Genomic DNA, 20,745 nt, shown 5'->3' with positions numbered 1-20,745 from the left:
TGGAGACTTATGACGTCGATTTTCCCGGTGTTTTAAAAACGCTGTTATATGTCTTCACATTGCCGGTGTTTTCAAAACGATATTGTAAAAATTTGATTATATATTATTCAGCCGCGCTTGTTAAATGCTATTACATATGACTTTGGGAGATTATTCTGGTTTGGCAGTATAACATGAATAAGAAACAAGTGGTAGTTTCCCATGGCTGCCCAACACATTGGGTAGATACATCTCTTGCATCCCAATTGGGAATTGTTGGTGTAATTGTATTACAAATTCTTCAAAACACAAAAAATAAAATTGCAATACAATTGAGAGATGAAGATCTGTAGACAATCCGGAGAGCTTGTAGTTGCAACCGAACGAACCACCGATCGATGAGATTGAGTCACACCTTGAGTGCTGTCTTTAAGGTAATTGATGCACCCTACTACCAAGGTTCTTCGCACCACCACCTCCAAGATAAAACAACCTCCAACTAGAAGATGAGGTAGTACTTCTAGTCCCTTCAAAGAGCCAAAAGCTTAAGCACAACACTTAGACAAATTCAAAGAAAGAAATTAACTTTGTAACACAAATTATGCAAGTGTGAGGAGTGTCTCAATTGCGCACAACATGCAAGGAAATGTTGGGTTTATATAGGCCCAAACCTCACCTTACACCCCTTAGGATTCTTAGGGCAATGAATTGGATTTAATCCATTCAATAACCTCAACCCCACTCATGGTAATGGCCATGAATGGTCATGAAGTTGAAATGAGAATTGATGGTCAAGAGTTAGAATTGAAGTAAATTACACCCTTCAAGTAACCCCACCACACCACCATGATCAAGACCATTAAGACCCATGACCAATGTCATGAAGAGCCTCATAACTAAGGTCATGAAGGGCCTCCTTTACTCATGGTGCCTCATTACCACCCTTACCTCATGGGTCCCACACACAAACAAAATAATTAAATAAAAGAAATGCAAAAACTAATTTTGAAACTTAATATAGATTTTTAATAGAAAAACCTAACAGGAATGGACCAAAACTCTGTTGCTAAACCTGATTAGTTGAAATTTCAAGAGATGGGGTGAACAACCCATCATAGGGCAAGTGATCTAGCGTGTTCTAGATGTTTATGTCTCTTCAGAGCTCCAAAAACTTAGGTTCTCTTGTGGAAGTTCATAACATAATGAACTGCCAACGAAAAGCTCTCCTGAGACAAAGGGTTGCATCCTACTTGAACTGTGTTCAAAGCTCTTTTCTATTGTAGTATGTCTATGCATTTTTCATTCTATGCTTAGACACTCATGTTGGAGTAAAAGTCATTTTTGAGTTTCATAAGAAGATGATCTCAAAGTTAAATGGCGAATTGCATTTGTTTGCCTCTGCCTAGTAGAAATGGAACAGATACATGTTTGGTCCCATCAATCAGGTAAAAACGATCTTTAAAGCTGCTCGTGATCACCCTCCCCTTGTGAGATTCGGTGGCTTCTGTAACTTTGATGGTTTTGAGAGCTTCCAAACAATGCTTCATGGGACAGAGAATGGGTCACAGTCAGGTGAAGCAACCGCTCAGAACACATTGTTTCAATAACGCCCATGGACGAACACAGAAACTATTGAGTCGACGTATGCCGATTTGATCAGTGACGAAGACGAACGAACGATCCATTCACTATTCTGCTTTGATTCATCTTCATTCTCTGAAACATTTTCGAGACAAGCCTGCAGTGGCAAACTTCTTCTAGCAAGCAAGGGCAAGGAAGAACATGGGCGCAAGTTCTTCATCATCAACTAAATGAGTTAAATGGAAATAAGGACATTTAGGTCATTTAGTGAGTTAAATTGAAGATAATAATAGAAATAAGTAATTTAACTGTTCAAAGGGCATTATGATTATTTTACTTATTATCTAATAGAAAATCTTAACTCTAGGTAACTTGTAATTTTGACGACAGGTGTCATGTAATTTAGAGCATAATTGAAAGGTCATTAATTTCACCCTAATAATAGTGAATACCATATAAAAAAATTCTTTTGTTTCTCCTGGAAACCGCGGATTCATTAAAAGTCAATCAAACAAAAGCTCCACCAAATGGATAACACTGAGTTGGCAGCGCTTGGAACATAATCAAAAGAAATATGAAACAAAATTTTGCTGTAACAAAAGAAATGTTGTCTGAGACGTTTAAAATCTCAATATCATTCTTTGTTTCTTCTGCTATACTAGCTCAAGGTTGTCCGATTCAACTAATATTAGTGAGATCTTTTCTAAAAGCCTTAATAAGATCTTCAACAACCGCATAAGCATCAACCCACTACAAGAAAAGGGTCTTATGGCGGCATTTATAGCTGTAGGCTATTACCGGTGTTTGCTAAATGCCGCAAAAACGGCATGCTAAACAACTGCCGTATTACAACTGCGACACAAAAGACAGACGCCGGTGATGGAGACTTATGACGTCGATTTTCCCGGTGTTTTAAAAACAATGTTATATGTCTTCACATTGCCGGTGTTTTCAAAACGATATTGTAAAAATTAGAATATATATTATTCAACGGCGCTTGTTAAATGCTATTACATATGACTTATGCCGGCATTCCAAAAATGCCAGGATTATTTTTCTGTTCTTTTCTTCATTTTTTTTTATTTTAATTATTGATTTTCCTAAACAAATGTTATACTGCCAAACCAGAATAATCTCCCATTGGATTACCAAATAAAAAAAATCATTATACTTAGTCATTTCCCTCCATCCAATCAAAGAAACAATGGTAGTTTCCCATGGCTTCCCAACACATTGGGTAGATACATCTCTTGCTCTCCTGAGACAAAAGGGTTGCTTTGAACTGTGTTCTTTGTGGAGCAACAATAGTGGATCAGGCAACATATTCTTGCATTGTTATCTTTTGCAAACAGGTGTGGAATCAGTTCCAAGAGTGTAGATAAGAACAAATGAATTATAAAGCATCAATTACTAACCTTTCAAATTAAGGGATACATCCACCTATAATGGACTGATCCACCAAGTAATACTTCTCTCGTGGAAATGAACCAAAATGAACTATAACGTCAAAGAATGTAAGAGGAAAGATTCTTTCAAGATTGCATAATACTTGCTTTAAGATGGTTCAGATTTCCTTTTGTACCAACCTTAGTATATAGATATCGAAAGAACCCAAATAGTGATGATAACACCAACTTCATATTGTTCATTGGATATATACGTATTGCCACAGGAAAGAGAAAACATGACAATCATGGCTCTTTAATCTAAATATTCATTTCATTTACTTGCACACGACGTGATATATTTCCAGAATAACCATCAGGGATCTTTAAACCATCTAAAGCTCTAAAAAACGGTTCTTTTTCAACCTTAGACATTGTATAGTTTGCTGGAAGGATAATCAACTTGGTGCTTCCCTCTAATTTTTGTAGATGCAAGGATGATCTCCAACTTATCATTTGATTTATCTTTCAATTCCAACAACGTACTAATGATGTTGTCACATATATTTTTTCTACATGTATAACATCTAGATTATGGCATAGTAGATTATCTTTCCAATACGATAACTCAAAGAATATATTTTTCTTTATCCAATTAAATGATAGTTCTTTTGCAGCAACCTTCTTCTGTTTACTATCATTATTTTTACCAATCCTCTACCCTCGGATGGAGATGGGAAGTATATTAATGCCGTCGGATGGGTGCAAACCCAGGACTTCTATATATGGGAATGAGAAGTATATTAATGCCACTGGATGGATGCGAACCCAGGACCTCGTGGGAGGTTGGGCTTTTAAACTCAAGGGCTATTTTTTTTTTTTTTTTAACCGAGTCAAGGACTCATGGGTAGAGGGATGGTTGGATCATTGATGATCCACTTTAATTGAACCGGTATGATAAGAGATATAACTTTTAAAGATTTAACGGCTGGGAGTTTCCACGTGGCTATCATCCACGGTGGTCGCTGGGCCTAAGAGCCGGAGAAGATTAGGATTTACGAACAGGATCGTTGATGATACGATACGAGACCAACCGACACGTTTTCTTCCCTGATACTATCACGTATCAGTTAAGAATCACCGATGCGAATCGGCAGACACGGCCATTCCGATAGCTTCGTCTAAAACAGCGGAATTGGCCAAGTAAAGCCTGCGTGAAGAATCGAATCATTAGGATTTGGAACGAATCGTTTCTTCGAATTTTGAAACAAACCGAAGCTTCGCTATGACTGAAACCTTGATAGAACAACTACTCATTATAACGGTAATGGTGTCTGTATGCCACTGAACTGTTCGAGCGAGAGAAACAAAAAACATTTAAATGGCGGAGAAATTGGCAACGGAGAAGCGTCACGGCTTCATCCATGGAGGTTTACTCTCTCTCTTCCTCTGTTTTCTGCCTGTGTATAAACACTTATTTGGATAATCTAATTAATTAAAGATCATATCTTTTTCTTATCCTAACTGTTTTTTTGGTGAAGTTTTTGATATCCTAACCAAGCTAATACAATTTGAGATTAGGGTTTCAATTTTCAATATCTTTGTTTCGTTTCTGGGTTGTGTTCTTTTTTCTACGATTTTATTTGTTGTTTATATTTATAATTCAGGTCAGAAAGTCTTTGAATGGGATCAAATGCTTGAGGATGTTGACATTTATATCACTCTTCCGCCCAATGTTCCTAGAAAAGTATTCTACTGTAAGATACAGTCCAAGCATGTTGGAAGTTTGAATCAAAGGAAAGCCACCTTATATTAACGTGAGTAGTGAAAAATCTGTCCTTTTTAGCTCTTGTTGTTGTTTCCCCCCCCCCCCCCCCCCCAACGGTTTTCATGGACAAAATTGATTTAATTTTCCATTATTTCATCGTTTTCAGCATCATCTCTTCAGCCCTGTGAAGACCTACTCATCGTTCTGGACGCTGGGTATATATTTCTTTTCATTTTAATGTGGTCTAGTTATCAGGCATTTGACGGGCTATGAACTTTTTATAGATTCCTTTAATCTCAATTCTTTCCTTTTGTTCTCACTTAATTTGTTAGATGTGGTTAGAGGATGATACTATGCACATAACACTGCAGAAGAGTGATGAAGGCAGACCTGGTCTTCTCCCATAGTGGCTCCGGGCCAACTTAATCCTTACGCAGCTGATCTTGAACAGAGCGCCTTATGCTCCAGAGATTCCAAGAAGAGGTTGGTCCAATACTTCTTGCTTTAATAACCTTTAGGTTGTTTGTCTGCCACAATTGTTTATTCCTTCTTCATTAGCACTCTAATCGCACATACACAGGTTAGTAAGATTGCTCGGTATTGCGCCATGGATGACATGGTAAGATACTGATATTGAATATTGCATGCATAGTTCAGGAACAAAGTAATTTGACATCCTTTGGTATCTTTAAAGTTTTTGTTGATTTTCTTCATGCTGTAAACTAAAATGTTACTTGCATATTGCTTGGAAAAACTTTTTTACATTTGCACAAGGAAAACTCTAAAGCATGTGTCTAAGGCTTAAAATGTTGTTCAAGCATTGATCGACAATGTGTTAGGTAGAGCAACTCCATTGCTAGCATTTATTTTTTCACTTATATTTGTTTCTCAGCATCTTAGGCTTCACGTGCTTTTCATCGATCCAAGGGTTGTGGTTAGGTTCTCCCCAAACATGTCATTGTAAAACCCTGGAAGTTCTTTTAAAATAGGTTTGACTAGAATGCAACATGATGTGCTCTCATGAAACTCTCTGGTATATAGGATATGATAAAATTAAAAAATAATGAATATTTATTTTATTTTCATCTGGTCAGGTAATACATCCCTTGGATTCTTGTTCACCCTAATTCTGAACAGAGTTAACATTATGCATATTTTCTTGGAGATTGAATTTTCTGATAAGTTCAATTACAAGAAAAAAAATTTTGAGGGGTTTTTGGGCTGGTGGGCAGGGTGGGTGAGGTGCAGAATGGCAATACTATCTTTGATATTATAAGTTGATTTCTCATAGGAAAAATAAATATTCCACCAGATGATCTAATCTCATTGATGTGGTTACAAGATACAATGCTGTACAAAGCCAGTCAAGAAGACTGTTCACTTGAATGACATTATTATAGTCTACTTACTTCAATGATGTCACCATGATTCACACCACATCCGCTATCACACAGGCTTGTAGTGCACATACAGTTCCAGTAGGATAGGAAACAAACTATAGAGAAAGGAGCAACAGAGCTTTAGTACCTCTGTGAGAGATGAACCACATGTACAGATCTCCCAAAGAACAAAATATATGAGGCCATTCCAAAGTCTATATGATTTCATGGAAATTAAACTCAAAATAGTTCCTAAGATAAATTTTGTAGAACTTCTTTTGGATTCTTTTAAGAAAGAAATCAATCAGAATCATATTAACTCCAAACTGCATGAGGCTTGTTTTGAAGTTCCAGAATGAAGTTTAACTGCATAATAGTTTCACATTCTGTGGCAACTTGACTGTGCAGCTGCTACAGAGATAATGTCAAATAGCTGTTGTTGGCCTTGGATTCTGAGTCTAAAATTTGAAACTGGTGCTGGAACATTATGTGCCATTTGGAGTAATTAGTGTTGGAAAGCAGTGAAGTGGTCTTGGCAACATGACAGTCTAAGAGATAAAGTGGAAAGAGGGGGGGGGGGGGGGGATGTGTGGGTTGGTATTTGGAAGCATTCAATCAATTAGCATGACAAATAAAGTGGTATTAGACTAGGTTTCTGCTCTTCAGTAAGAAGTGCACCAGTAGGAATGGAGTGACTGCAAGCTACTGAAGATGCAATTCTTATCTTAAGAAAAAAAGAGGGGACAAAAAGATGAAAAACATCAGTTATTAATGTCTTAGGGGTACTTAATTCTTTTCTTTAATTTAAAGTCACAAATTATCTTTTTCGAATAAACATTTTTTAGTCAAAACGACCAAGCCAGGCTTAAAATGAAAATAGGAGGAACAGTGAGAAAAGACATGCATGATATAGGGGGTCCTGTTCCAAGAAAGTCATTGGGTAGAGCAGCATTGGAGGGTTGGGATCTGTCCCTGACCTCAGTGGTTGTACAAGACTTATTTTCTTTTCAAAGGTTGTACAAGACTTGAGTCCAAGAATTTGTGTTCCATTGCTTTTTCCCATATTAATATTTTGTGTTTTTGAGGATCAACGTAACTGACCCATTTAATTGGGATTAGGCCGAGGGTGAGCTGTTTTTTATAAAATATTTTTTGTACACCTTGAAGGCTGTTGTGGATATGGTACTGATTTCTGTGAAATGGCATAATTTGGTATATAATCTTATATGCTGAATTATTCTAAACTAGTTTGAAAAATGTCACTTTATTGACAATCATTCTCCTAATTTTGAAAAGTAAAAGAAGATTTACATTGGACAAGTCTTGTTACTAAATATCGTAAGAGTTTTGAGAGTTTCATAACTATATTAGGTAATCATTAATGAAGTCCCCCCCCCCCCCCCCCCAAAGAATCCAATTTCACTTTCGTTCCCCTCCTCATTTGGTCAACTTTTTTTTCAAGTGGTTGTGCCTTGTTAACTCTAGAATACTTTGTGTGTCTACTTCATAATTTACATTTAGTTGCTGCTTCTGCTAACCAAGACATCTCCTCGCAGAACTCAGGTTTCGACTTCTCTCAGGCACAGTATACCGGAAACTGCCCTGATCCAAGGACATGCATGGGTAGCATCCGCACTGACTGATATCATGATATGCTGCAGCAGACAATCCTTATTAGCTAATTGTGATCTTTACAATACACTCTCGAGTAAGATTGTGCATTACGATATTTTTTTCCACATTTAATTGGTGTACTTTCTTATTAACTATTCATGTATGTAATGATTGACTTCTTGTAAGTCTCTAGATTCATATTTGATCTGAGTTTACCCGAGTTTACAATATCCTCATTTGCCGTTCTTAATAGTCTAAGTTGTTAATACAATTAAATAAATGTCCTACGGGAAAGCAAGTCCGGCTTACTCTGTGAAATGAGTCTTTGACAGCAGTAATTCAGAATGGAGAGTTCAAAATTGGGAAGCAAGTATATTTTCAATTCATACATCAAAACCCCTACTCCAAGAGCATTGAAATTACATTTAACTCCCATCTAATTTGGCATTGTGGTTGGATACAAATTGAGTTTTTATGATCTGGTTCCTTCAACAGGTGTTCTATTTTCTTCTTTGTTGTTTTGCACCTGTGGATGGTCATTGAACCTGACCTTTTGTTGCTTCATGGATGAATGGACTATCCTTTCACTCTATGGGAAATGCCTGAAGCTGGAGGTTGTTGATTTATACATTTCTGGGCAACACAATATGGATGTTTTAGATTGTTGTTCTGTTGGTTTCTTCTTGAATCTCAGGTTTGCAAGAAAATGTGGGCAAACATCAACCAAAGAGATCCTGAGTAAAGAAAAAGGGACTCTTGCATTGGCTTTCTTAGCCACTTTCTGGTATGAGAATCGACAAAATTGTAATGTACAAAGAGATTGCTCGGCAATATAGTACATTTAATCTGGCAAAGGCTTCTAAGAGTTTCAGGTTGGCAGGTATATTTAGTATAAGCATATATGTGGATGATGGTCACTTGTCATTGCTGTCCTCGATCCGTCCAACATCTTATTTTTTCAGGTTTTGATTAATAATCCATTAGATTAAGAACCTGCAGGATTAGTAAACAAGAATGAGTAAGAAAAATAATTCTACTGAAAAAGAATAAGAACAACTAATGGAAACTTATCAAAGAATGCACCAGAAGGGAAGTGATAATTACCTGAAAGGCAGTATTTGGGGGTGGATGTAAAGCTAGGGAAGCATCTTCCCCGACCCAACCCAACCCCTTCTTTTGCTGCTCACTTCATTCTCTCCTCCTTAACCAGCTTTTGATATGCTGGAAATCCCTTCTTGCATGCAGAAACCTGCACAGGGGAAATATTAATTCTCCTTTTTTAAACCTAAGAAATCAAAAATCTTATTTAATATTTACAAAGAAACTAGTTACAAGGGTTATAGGTGTTGGGCCACATTGCTGGATTCAACTTCAGTGCTGCGCATTACATGCAAAGCATTCAAGTATGCCCCCACATTGTTAAGTATTATCAAGGCATGCAAGGATTTTCATTTTTTTTTGTGTATGATTTGACTTTGGTTCCCTCGTTTTGTTACTACAAAGTGTTAATGTGGGGTTTGACTTCAGTGCTACACAACACTATGTTGCGAACGATCGAGATTTATATTTTTTGAAAATGGACGGTTTGTTGCAGGTGTGGCGCATTAATTATGCAGCACTTTCGCAAAATCCGTTAATGTGACTAAAGCGTTTTTCTACTAAACTAGAACATGTGGGAATCAACAGAGAATTGAGTTATTATTTTCACTTCAATGTCTAGGCATATGCTGTGCCACCTTTAACATTCTTTTTGTTTGAAAATTAATTAGAAATGGAATATACATATCAATTCATAAATTATTCAGATCAAATTCAACTAAACAACTCATCAAAATATTTTTAAAAACAAAATTATTTGGTGAAAATATTAAAAGAATGAGAGGGGTATCTAAGTCATATTATCCCAACTACTAAATCAAACATGTCCTTACAAAGTAGGTTGTTGCATCATCTCCACCATCACACCCATTAAATAAAGAAGTGAGACTAGGTGAGTTGGGATTCAATTGTATTGCTTTTACATCTCTACTCCATTTTGTTAGTACGTAAAAATAAATCTGAATCATCTACTTAAAGGGTAGAAAAATAGGCTCCTTTCGCATTGTTCTTAAATAATATGGTAGAAGAGTGTGAGGAGAACATAATCATAGATAGAAGAATCCAGCTTCTCTAAGTGATATTTCCTCCTAAATTTGTGGTAGAGAAATATGAATGGAGCACAATCCTAACACAATCCTTACCCTCACATGTATGAAGGGGGTGGGCGGAACATGCTTCCATGTTCATCTATTAATTATTTGACTATTTTTTAAATATTTCAGTTCAAAAGAGTCTCTTACCCAAAAAAATAAAAGAAAGAAAAATTCAAGAAAGACGGTTTTCTGGTATAGGGTTCATCATGAAGATCCCTAATATTTTAACATATTCTGAAACTCAGAAAAATGTCTAAGGTAGAAAAAAAACGCTTACCGCTTCAATGTCAATGTTGTAAACAAGGAGTTTTCGTCTCTGACGGAGACTGATCCGGTAGGCGACAAGCGTATGAGCGACGGCCAAAACCCAGGAGCAAATGAACAACTCCAATTCCATCACTCTGCTATACGCTTTTCCTCCTCTGCTTTTACCTTCGCCGGCGGCGGCGCTTGACGATCCCGATCCGTCAAAGAGTACATATGAGGCCTTGAACGAAACAAATGCCAGAGAAAGCAGTGAACACAGGGCTGTAACCCCCAAGTATGGCCCTCGAGACAGCATCGGTCCATCACACAAATAATAAGAACCTACAGCAACATCCAACAACAATAATCAAAATCCCAACTTTCTAAAAAAATGATACCCAGACAAAGCAGTATATATGTAGAAATTGAAGTTTCCGCTTCTTGATTCAGTTCTTACATATGATCAGGGCTGATCTAGCGATGGAGATGAGAGGTATATCGATCAAAGAGTATCTGAAATCATAGTTACTTAGATAGGAAGAGAGAGTCCCAAAAGAAAGAGGAAGTGAAGTGGAGAGAATTGCAGAAGGAAGAAACGCGTCTGCTATGACAAGAAGAAGAGGAGCAGAGAAAACCAGCAGAGAAATCAACATAGTCACCAAGAAAAATAGGGTTTTTAATCCTCTCCAAATCCTTCTCGACTTCTCATCTTTACACGATCCCATCACGATTACCAATCTGTGACTTTTGTCTCTCTTGATCATTCTCTCTCTCTCTCTCTATCAGTAATGAAACAAGAAACGAAGGAAGCTATGGAAGAAGGGAGGAAGGCCTGGAAAGATGCAGAACGGAAGTGGTAGATTTCCAATTTGAATCATCGAAGCTTTAATGGAAGGATGCGAAGAGTACCAAACAAACAAGCAGTTTCATGGAAATAAAATATTCGATGGATTTTTTTATATATATATAAATTACACGGAGGACACGCGGTACTTTTCTGTCAAAACGAATGGCTTCGATTTCTCTTCTCTTTCAGATCAACGGCCGTTATCTTCTCACACGCTATTTCTCTCTCTCTCTCTCTCTCTCCCAACGCACTCGAAACCGTTACTGAAGATTACCGTTTTTTCCGTTTAAATGAAACTTAAAAAGTAACGTGATTGGAGAATCAAAGATTCACTCGCTACTCGTTATTCTCCGCCAAGTGTCGGTTAATCATTTGGCCATTTGTTTCTTTAAGTAAAAACACACCCACATTAGCGGCGCCGCCAGCGGAGAAAACAAGCTCTTCGCCGCTGCCGTAACATACAAGGATCCTCTTCCGCCTCCGATCGTTAGTTGGAATCCACGACTCAGCGGGTCAAACGTGGACTCAAGCCATTTAGATTGTTGAAGTTCCAGACGATCAAGTGTTACACGTCACATGGTGGTTTCGGTTACGGTTTAATATATATAATTGGTTCGGTTTCGGTTTGGTTTCGGTTTGATTGGTTCCGATTCGATTGGCCCTCGTGATGTCACTGTAGCATTTCCGACGGCGAGAATGCTGGGGCGCATGTCTCAAGGGAAAAGCGATTCCCTGAACACGTTGGAAACAATTAATTTTCCCATAGAGAACGTGGGGCGGCGTTAATTGAGTGCTTACCCGTCATTTTGTATGGGACCAACTAACCCCGAACCAAATCAGAAGCACATGCTAATACCACGATTGGATAGAGTGAAACCCAACCCAAGTGATAATTCACTGTTTGGAAACCGAGTAAATAAAACAGAAACGAGAGGAGATTCATGAATCGCACCATACATACACGACTCTTCACATAGGGGACGAAATCGGTGGGTCCATTGACGAAGAGGATTACTACAAAGTGGGGTTTTATGGTTGACTTGAATTACCAACTAAGAACATGGTTCGTCAAACCATTCCCTTCTAAGAAGAAATTAAAACACTAAAAAATTAATTTGACAATTATACATCAAACAATATTTATTTAATATTCAAATATGAACCTCACAGAATTATATGCGGTGAAACTAAAGTCATAGAAGCACATAATGGAGTGTCGATCATCTTTTCTGACGGAGAACACTCTGTACCTACCGACAGCCTTATACCACAAATTATGTGAAGTCCACAAGTAAAAAAATCATAGAATATTAACAAACAAAAAAAAACCTCGTCACCCTAACTCTGTAGACCCCGTCAACAGCCGTTCGGGGGAGCCGATTCGGACTCGTGCTTCAGACTCCTTGGAAGATTTATTCGTATTGAAATTAGATATAATACAATATAACATTTAAAATACAATAGTAAGGTTTTCAACTTTAAACTGAAACATTAGGAGAGTGATCATCACGTTAATTATAACCGAAAGTTTATGCGTCACCAATCCAACAGAAGAGATCAGAAAAAGAAAATCCAAGAAAAGAGGAGTAATGGGGAAAACGTCAGAAAGAATAAACAAGCAGAAAACAAATTTTTTTGATGGATGTTGCGGGCTTTGTGTCTAATGATTGTAATTCGAATTCTAATTAATATTATAGTAGTTCAGAAGGAATCTAATAAACAGCATTCTGAGTTTCTCACTGCACAGCACATTCTTGATGGATGTAACCAGCTGCACTAGAGAAAAAACGTAACCTCCCTGGCAAGCAGTGACGAACTTTGCTCCATTTCGCTATTTGAGCATCTGATTCCATTGTTCTATTGATCTACGCAGTTAATGTTAATGCAGAACACGCGTGATTCAATATGCTCTACAGCAAGTCCAACATTCCCACCACCAGAGAAAAACACCTCCTCATCTTCTTTTCCAATCCTCAAGTGGGATTTGTGAAAACATCCACAACTACCAAACACAGATTCTTGAAATCATCCTCACATTTGTAAGATGTTTTGCAAGTTTTGTGTTGACCATGAAGAAAAGAACTCTTTGATGTGACTTATAAATGGATTTCAATTATTTGATGTGATGTTGTGACACATGTCACACATCTATAAGAAACTAAACCATCCATTTTCTTGTAAAAAATGGATCTGATATGAGTCCGGTTGCTAACCAGTCACAAATCAAACCCTAGCAGGCATAGGAGTGTCAAGTTGTCAGGCCTGGTCAGTTTCGGTAGGGTTTGTCGGTCCACAAAGGTTAGACCGAAATTTTATAAAAATCAAACTTAGTAACTACAACCTATTATTTTGTTAGTAACAATGTGACATTGATGGTTAGCCATAATTATCTAAAGAGCTCCATATATATGATATTTTCTCAAACCATTAAATATTATATATTGTTGTAGTATAACGGTGAGAATAATATAATGTAGTTCTGAAGACTTAAATTTGAATCCCATCACAATGGCTTTCTAGTTTAATTAAGATGGATTTTTTTTTTTCTTCTTCTTCTTTTTAATAAAATAGGTTTTGAACTTTCGTTAAGATTTTTTTTTTAAATAGTTAGATTTACATTGGAAAAAGAAAAAAAATTGAAGTCGTGGGAGTTGAATAAAATTTAGGAGAAGATTCTTGAAAAAAAAAAAAACTAAGTTTCCTATAGGATCTTCTTTTAGGGCAAATAGCAAATAAGATTAGATATCGGTGAAAATAGAAAAAGGAAATTAAAATCTTGGAAGTGGGATAAAAATAAAATTATTGAGAATGCCTTTTTGTTAAAAGATAATGACTAAGTTACAAGAGTATTGAATAAAATACTAGTAACTAGTCAACGCAGAGCTCTTCTAATGGTGAAACCAACACCTCTTAGTGAAGTGGTCGTGGGTTCGACTTTTATTAAGGCATATTAATATCCTCATCCCCTGGCTTTATAATCCCTATTACCCTGAATAAAATCAATTACACACCCATCTGGTGGCACATATATTAGTAATATCCCCCTCCCCCATAATATCAACTCGCCAGCCTCAATTAATACCAATACTTAACAGCATAGGAACATTTGTAATTGATTTTTTTCCTCAAGAGTAATAGATGCAATTTATTTGAATTTCAAGAGGTCTATATGTAATTTACCCTAATTATATAGCATAATATGATATCTCTAATATATATGCCCGTTGGCAGCATAGTGCACCGCTCTCCCAAACAAGTTAGTTTCCAAGTACATCCAAGAAAAAGTCTATATATACCACTGCGGTTGTCCATGCATGCGTATAAGATGATGGACGTCTTCCGCGGCGGCGAATGCAACCATTCAAATTTTTGTTTGAAAAATTGTTCATGTTGTCAGACACTTAAAATTGCCTATGAGGCGTGTTCTGTATCCGCCCTTGTGGCCAGGGGCACGATGACCCCTGGATTTTTAAAATTTTTTATTATTTGCTTAGGTTTTTCATTTTTTATATTAATTTCATTCATTTTTCCAGCTTTTTTCTCTTCTCACATGTGAAATATCACTATTTAGCCCCCCCCCTAAATTTGAAAGGTAAAATAATGGGTATAAATGTCATCCCTATTTAAAAAATAAATCTTCAATCCCTATTTATTCCCCTCTCTCTTCTCTCTCACATCTTTTCTTCCTATTTATTCTCCTTCTATAAACGTGGGTTAAGGGAAATTTTTGAAAAAAAATTTATTATTAAATATTCAAAATGCCACTTCTAATGGAAACTAACTCCTCAATTCCTTCCGATTAATTCTCCTCTCTCTTCTCTCTCACATCTTTTCTTCCTATATATTCTCCTTCTATAAACGTGGGTTAAGGAAAATTTTTGAAAAAAATATATTATTAAATATTCAAAACGTCATTTCTAATGGAAATTAACTCCTCAATCTCTATTTATTTTCTCATATCTCTTCTTTTCTTTCTATTTAATCTCTTCGGTTTCTTTCTTTTTATTTATTCTATAAGTGCGGATTAAGGAAAATTTGGAAAAAAATCTTCTGCACAATTAGGTTCTCTTTTTATTTTTCAATTTATTTATTTATTCTATTTTACTTATTTTTTATGTTATTCTTTATTTGATTTATATTCTTTGTTTTTGTATTTCTTTTGTAATTTTTATTTTTTGATTTTATATTGTAAATAAAATGTCTATAATTGTAAGGTAACTAATTACCATTGGTTTGCATCTCTTACTTAATTTTTTAGAGTTAAAGTCACGTGTATTTGTTTTTAACTAATGTTTTAATTTACCTATATCTTGTTGAAAAAAAATTACCATTATTAATAATTTATCTATTTTTGTCAAATATATGTGGGCCCCACAAAATATATGTAGGCGTGATTTCTCAATCTGAACTTTTATTATTTGCCCCCCCCCACTATTGAATCTTGGTTCCGCCCTTGCTTGTGGCGTGCTCGGTTTTCGCCCTTGAGGCGTGTGGTATGTAAGCCCTTGTGGCGTTGTTTTGTCTGCGTCAGTGTCGGCCTTTGTGGTGTGTCTCTACAGGCTGTGGTGGTGGTTATGTTTATCATACCCATTATGTTTTTTTGGCTCTGTGGTTGTCATAACCAGTATTCTGAGGGTTTATTGGGCTCGGCCCATCCCTTAGTTCTTGTGTTTTTTTTTCTCCTTTTGTTCGGTGTTTGTGTATGTGTTTTATTTCAATTATGAATGAAATGCTGAACTTTTGACAAAAAAAAAAAAAAAGGGTCAAAATGTATGTAAAACTACCAAGGAGGCGTGCTTGTTCATTTGCCTAACGTATCCTCTTCCTTCCCCAACATCTGGTGCTTCACTATAGCTGCTCATGGTGGTGGTTGGAGGAGGACGAGGAGGTAAATTTAAGATCTTTCAAACAGTACAGATGTAATTTATTACATTAAAAGAATCCAACATTAGTTTAGGTCTTCTTAAAGAAGACCTATATGAAAAAAAACTATTTATAATGTTATTTGTTTATACAATAATTCTTCATATTAATAATGTTAACGGAGATGATGATGCTGATAGAGGTTTTCATGCTCAGAAGGATTGAGAAGGTAGTTTGTAGTTGACACTCCCTTACTTCATCACTTGTCAGTGGTTTTATTTACCACGCATGAATGCTGACCATGGACTCATGGAGTTGCTAAGAGAGAGAGGGGAGATTACTTAAGGGCCTGTTTGGTTACGCGAATCCAGAGATTTGAAATCTACCAAACCTTAATCATGAATATATGATATGGGTATCTACCAAACCTTAATCATGATTACTATTTTAACTTTCATTCTTGTGGACATAACATGCTCAAAAAACTTATATCGTATGTGACAAAATTATATCAATTTAAATATATAAAATATCCAATTATGAACTGAATCAAATCAAACCATGGGTTTGATGGACACATCTAACAGTCCCATTTTAACATTAAAAATAAAGATTCTTCCTTCAACATTGACTCGTAAGGTGAGGGAAGTCAAGGTCATGTTAACCCCCCACCATCAACTCTTTTGTCAAGGAGTTATTGACTCAGTCAACTATTGTGTTGACTCAGCAAACAACTCGGTAAAGTGGTTCCCCTTAGTATTCCTCTTTTGTAATTTCCAGTAAATACTTGTAATCCTTTGATTTTTATACATATGAAAATACTTACTCAACATGATATCAGGTTTATTTAGCGGGCCACTGCCTTGTGCGTTTCTTCAAGATTATGGGTTCTTCTATTAGGATTTCGAGTTTCTTCTATTTTGTACTTTTCTATTCTCTGTTTCGTTCTTGCCCAAATTCTGCGATTGTTCTATTAGATATTATACACTGTTGTTTCGTTTGATGGGTTTCACTATTATGTTGTTTTCATTGATGAATTTACTAGGTATACTTGGTTGTATACATTGAAGAAAAAATCAAACTTGTTTGATGTGTTTTTGCGGTTTAAAGCTTTGGTAGAAAATCATTTTTCTTTGAAGATATGTTCTCTGCAATGTGATGGTGGTACTGAATTTAAAAGCTTGTCTAAAGAATTGGTTGCTAGTGGGGCTGCTCTACAGGTTTCTTGCCCTTATACTTCACCTCAAAATGGTCTAGCTGAACATAAGCATAGACATGTTCTTGAATGTGGGTTGGCATTGTTATTTCAAGCTCAAATGCCAAAACTGTTTTGGTATTTTGCTGTTAGGGCTGTTGTATCTTTGATAAATCGTTTTCCATTGTCAATGCTTGGAGATAAGTCGCCTATAGAGGCTTTATTTCATGCCCAACCTGATTATTCTTCATTTCGGGTATTTGGTTGTCTTTGCTTTCCTTGGTTGAGGCCATATGCTACTTCAAAAGTTGATCCTAGACCTAAAGCATGTGTGTTTCTTGGATATCCACAGTCCTACAAAGGTTATTTATGTTTTGATCCTTCTTCTAGCAAAATTTATGTCTCACGTCATTTGGAGTTTGTTGAGTAGTGATTTCCCCATACGAAGCTTGTGTCATCTTCTTCCTTATCGATTGCTTCTGAATGGCTTTCTGTGATGCCTACAATGCTTTTATCATGTAATAATTCAAGTAATGGGCCTTGTAATGTTTTTAGTTCCAGTACCTCACAAGGGTTTAATTTGGGTTTTGGGCTTAGCCAGATATTGTAATCCACTTGTAAACCCAACCCCTCCATTTATTAGTGAAAATTTTCAACCCCAAGGTATAGTTAGTAGGCTCCAATAGAATAATGGGCTGCCATTTGCCCATTTGTTAGCAAATGGATCCCCTGCTCCTATTACAGAACCATTGATCTCTAGTCATCGTATGACTACAAGATCTCAAATGGGATCTTTAAAACCTACTGTGAAACTTTTTGAGTGCTTTGGTTGAAGATTTAGATGTTCCCACTTGTTATTCATTGGCAGCTCTTTCGCCTCATTTGCGCAAGGCAATGCAAGAAGAGTTTAATATCCTTGTTCAGAATGGCACATGGATTTTGGTTCCCTGCACACCTGATCTATATAATTAGATGTAAATGAGTGTTTCATGTGAAAAGAAAGCTGATGGGACAATTGATCGCTATAAGGCTCATTTAGTAGCAAAATGTTATCATCAACGACCCAATTATGAATTTGGAGATACTTTTAGTCCCATGGTCAAACATACAATCATCCGAATTATTCTCTCTTTCTATTCATCAAAATTGGCCCATTTGTAAATTAGATGTTTCCAATGCGTTTTTGCATGGAAATCTTGGTGAGATTGTTTTCATGGAACAACCTTCGGGTTTTGTTGATTAGCCCATTCTTAAATTAGATGTTTCCAATGCGCCTTTGCATGGAAATCTTGATGAAACTGTTTTCATGGAACAACCTTCGGGTTTTGTTGATTAGCCCATTCTTAAATTAGATGTTTCCAATGCGCCTTTGCATGGAAATCTTGATGAAACTGTTTTCATGGAACAACCTTTGAGCTTTGTTGATTCCGCTTTTCCTACACATGTTTGTCAACTCAAGAAATCGTTATATGGTCTTAAGCAGGCACCTAGAGTTTGGTATAATAGGTTGATTGCTTTCATCATTTTGCATGGGTTTCAAGGGAGTAAAACAGATTCTTATCTATGTCGATGATATCTTGGTGACTGGTAATAATTTGCCGGCAATTTCTTCCTTACTGAAGGCTCTTTCTACTGAGTTTGCAATTAAATATTTGGGCGATCTACATTATTTTCTCGGCATTGAAGTTGTACGCTCATCTATAGGGATGTTCTTATCAGGGGCGGACCTGCATTGGGGCCGGGGGGGGGGCATGGCCCCCCCGGATTTTTTAAAATTTATTATAAATTCCTTAATTTTCTGGTTTTTATGCTAATTCCTTTATTTTTCTTCAACTTTTTCTCTTTCTACATGTGAAATGTCACTATTTGGCCCCCCAATATTGAGAACCATTTTTAAAGGTAATATAATGGATATAAATGTCATTCCAAATTAAAAACTAGTTCCTCAATCCTTATTTATTCTCCCATTTCTTCTCTCTCATGTTTTCTTCCTATTTATTCTCTTATCTTTTTATAAACGTGGGTTAAGGAAATTTTTTGAAAAAAAATCTTATTAGGTATTCAAAATTTCATTCCTAATTAAAAATTAACTCCTAAATCCCTATTTATTCTCTCCTCTCTCATATTCTCTTTCTATTTATTCTCTTCCCTTTCTATAAGTATGGGTTAAGGAAAAATTGGAAAAAAAATCTTCTCCACAATTAGGTATTCTTTCTCTTTCTCAATTTATTTATCGTTTCAATTTTTTTATTATTTTTATTTGATTTTATACTATTTGTTTCTTTATTTCTTCTACAATTTTTGTTATTTGATTTTATACTGTGAATAAAATGTCTATAGTTTTTTTTTTGTAAACCAATAAAATGTCTATAGTTAATAAGGTAAAACTACCATTGATTTGCATCTACTAACAAAGAAAATTTTGGTTTGAGTATGACTTTCTAGGGTTGAATTCATGTTTTTTTTTTTTGGGCTTAATTTATCTATATTTGTCAAAAAAAAATTATTATCAATAATGGGCTCTACAAAATAAGCATTAGTGCCAACGGGAAGGTTATGTGGACTTTTATTCTTCGCCCCCCCCCCCCCACTTTTGAATCCTGGGTCCGCCCTTGGTTCTTAGCTCAACGCAAATACATTATTGGTCTTCTAGCTCATACTAATATGAATTATGCAAAACCGGTTTCAACCTCTTTTGCTTATGGTACAAGTATGTCTCTTCATGATGGCTCTCCTTTATCTGATGGTACCGAATATTGGCCTACGGTGGGTGCTTTACAATATCTTGCTAATATTAGGCCCAATATTGGTTCTGTTGTTAATTGGGTTGCTTAGTTTGTGCAATGCCCTGACGGATGTTCATTGGAGTGCCGTCAAATGCATCCTTTGTTATTTGAGAGGAACTTATACCATGGGTTTATTTTTCTTTGTATCATCTTCTATGACACTAATTGCTTATTCGGATACTGATTGGGCTGGGTGTCTAGAGGATCGTCGATCCACCACTGGTTTTTCTATCTTTCTCGGAAGTCATCTTATCTCTTGGACTTCTAAGAAACAATGTACTATTTATCGGTTTTCTACTGGAGGCGAGTATCGCGCAATTGCTATGGCTGCTACTAAGTTGGTTTGGATTCCATCTCTCCTTGGCGAGATTGGTAGTTACTTGTCTTTAGCGCCTCATATTTGGTCTGACAATATTGGGACAACATATCTGACTACCAATTCAATCTTTCATGCTTTTATCAAGCATGTTGAGATTTATTTTTATTTTGTACGTGATTTGGTTTCTTCACGACAACTTGTGGTGCGGGATGTCTCCATTTTGGATCAATTAGCTGATTTACTCACCAAAGGTCTTCCTTGCTCTCATTTCTTCAGCTTCGTGATAGGCTAACGGTTCTTGACCCGTTATGCTTGAGGGGGTGTGTTAAGGAATTATTGACTCAATCAACTACTGTGTCGACTCATTAAACAACTTAGCAAAGTGGGGTTCCCTTTAGTATCTCCTCTTTTGTAATCTCCTATAAATACTTGTACCTTTTATTATACATTTGAAAGCGTATCCACTTCCTTTATGGAATCATGTGGATCCCTTGATATTTTGGGACTAATAATCGCGTTCTATTTTGTGTTCGTTCCCTCTTGCTTAGTCCATATTCATCAAATGTCACAACTTTGTTATTCGCTAAATTT

General features: G+C 36.3%; 1 protein-coding gene and 1 pseudogene across 3 annotated transcripts; one reads left to right on the top strand and one right to left on the bottom strand.

The window, feature by feature from the left end:
- Positions 1-4,125: 4,125 nt before the first annotated feature.
- On the top strand, positions 4,126-7,997 carry LOC149028214 (uncharacterized; annotated as a pseudogene). Its single transcript, XR_016175667.1, has 5 exons — positions 4,126-4,375; positions 4,613-4,762; positions 4,880-4,928; positions 5,056-5,196; positions 7,649-7,997. The product of XR_016175667.1 is annotated as an uncharacterized LOC149028214 (transcript).
- Positions 7,998-8,128: 131 nt separating this feature from the next.
- LOC149028213 (uncharacterized) lies at positions 8,129-11,156 on the bottom strand. 2 transcript variants are annotated; one of them, XR_016175661.1, is made up of 4 exons: positions 10,602-11,156; positions 10,176-10,486; positions 8,811-8,955; positions 8,129-8,699 (listed from the first exon to the last, which is right to left on the bottom strand). XR_016175661.1 is itself a non-coding variant. In XM_089169314.1 (3 exons), the coding sequence occupies exons 1-3, from the start codon at positions 10,906-10,908 to the stop codon at positions 8,890-8,892; spliced, it is 684 nt and encodes a 227-aa protein (XP_089025440.1). In that variant the 5' UTR covers positions 10,909-11,156; the 3' UTR covers positions 8,129-8,889. The 2 variants fall into 2 exon arrangements, 1 of the variants encoding a protein (XP_089025440.1); XM_089169314.1 differs by having other exon boundaries at positions 8,129-8,955.
- Between the last annotated feature and the right edge of the window lie 9,589 nt (positions 11,157-20,745).

This window comes from Hakea prostrata, chromosome 1, assembly GCF_041222555.1.
Source record: "Hakea prostrata isolate BN-2017 chromosome 1, UWA_Hpros_2, whole genome shotgun sequence".
NCBI classification, from domain to species: domain Eukaryota; kingdom Viridiplantae; phylum Streptophyta; class Magnoliopsida; order Proteales; family Proteaceae; genus Hakea; species Hakea prostrata.
The sequence above is the reverse complement of the archived record's forward strand: the minus strand, read 5'-3'. Positions and strand labels throughout refer to the sequence as shown.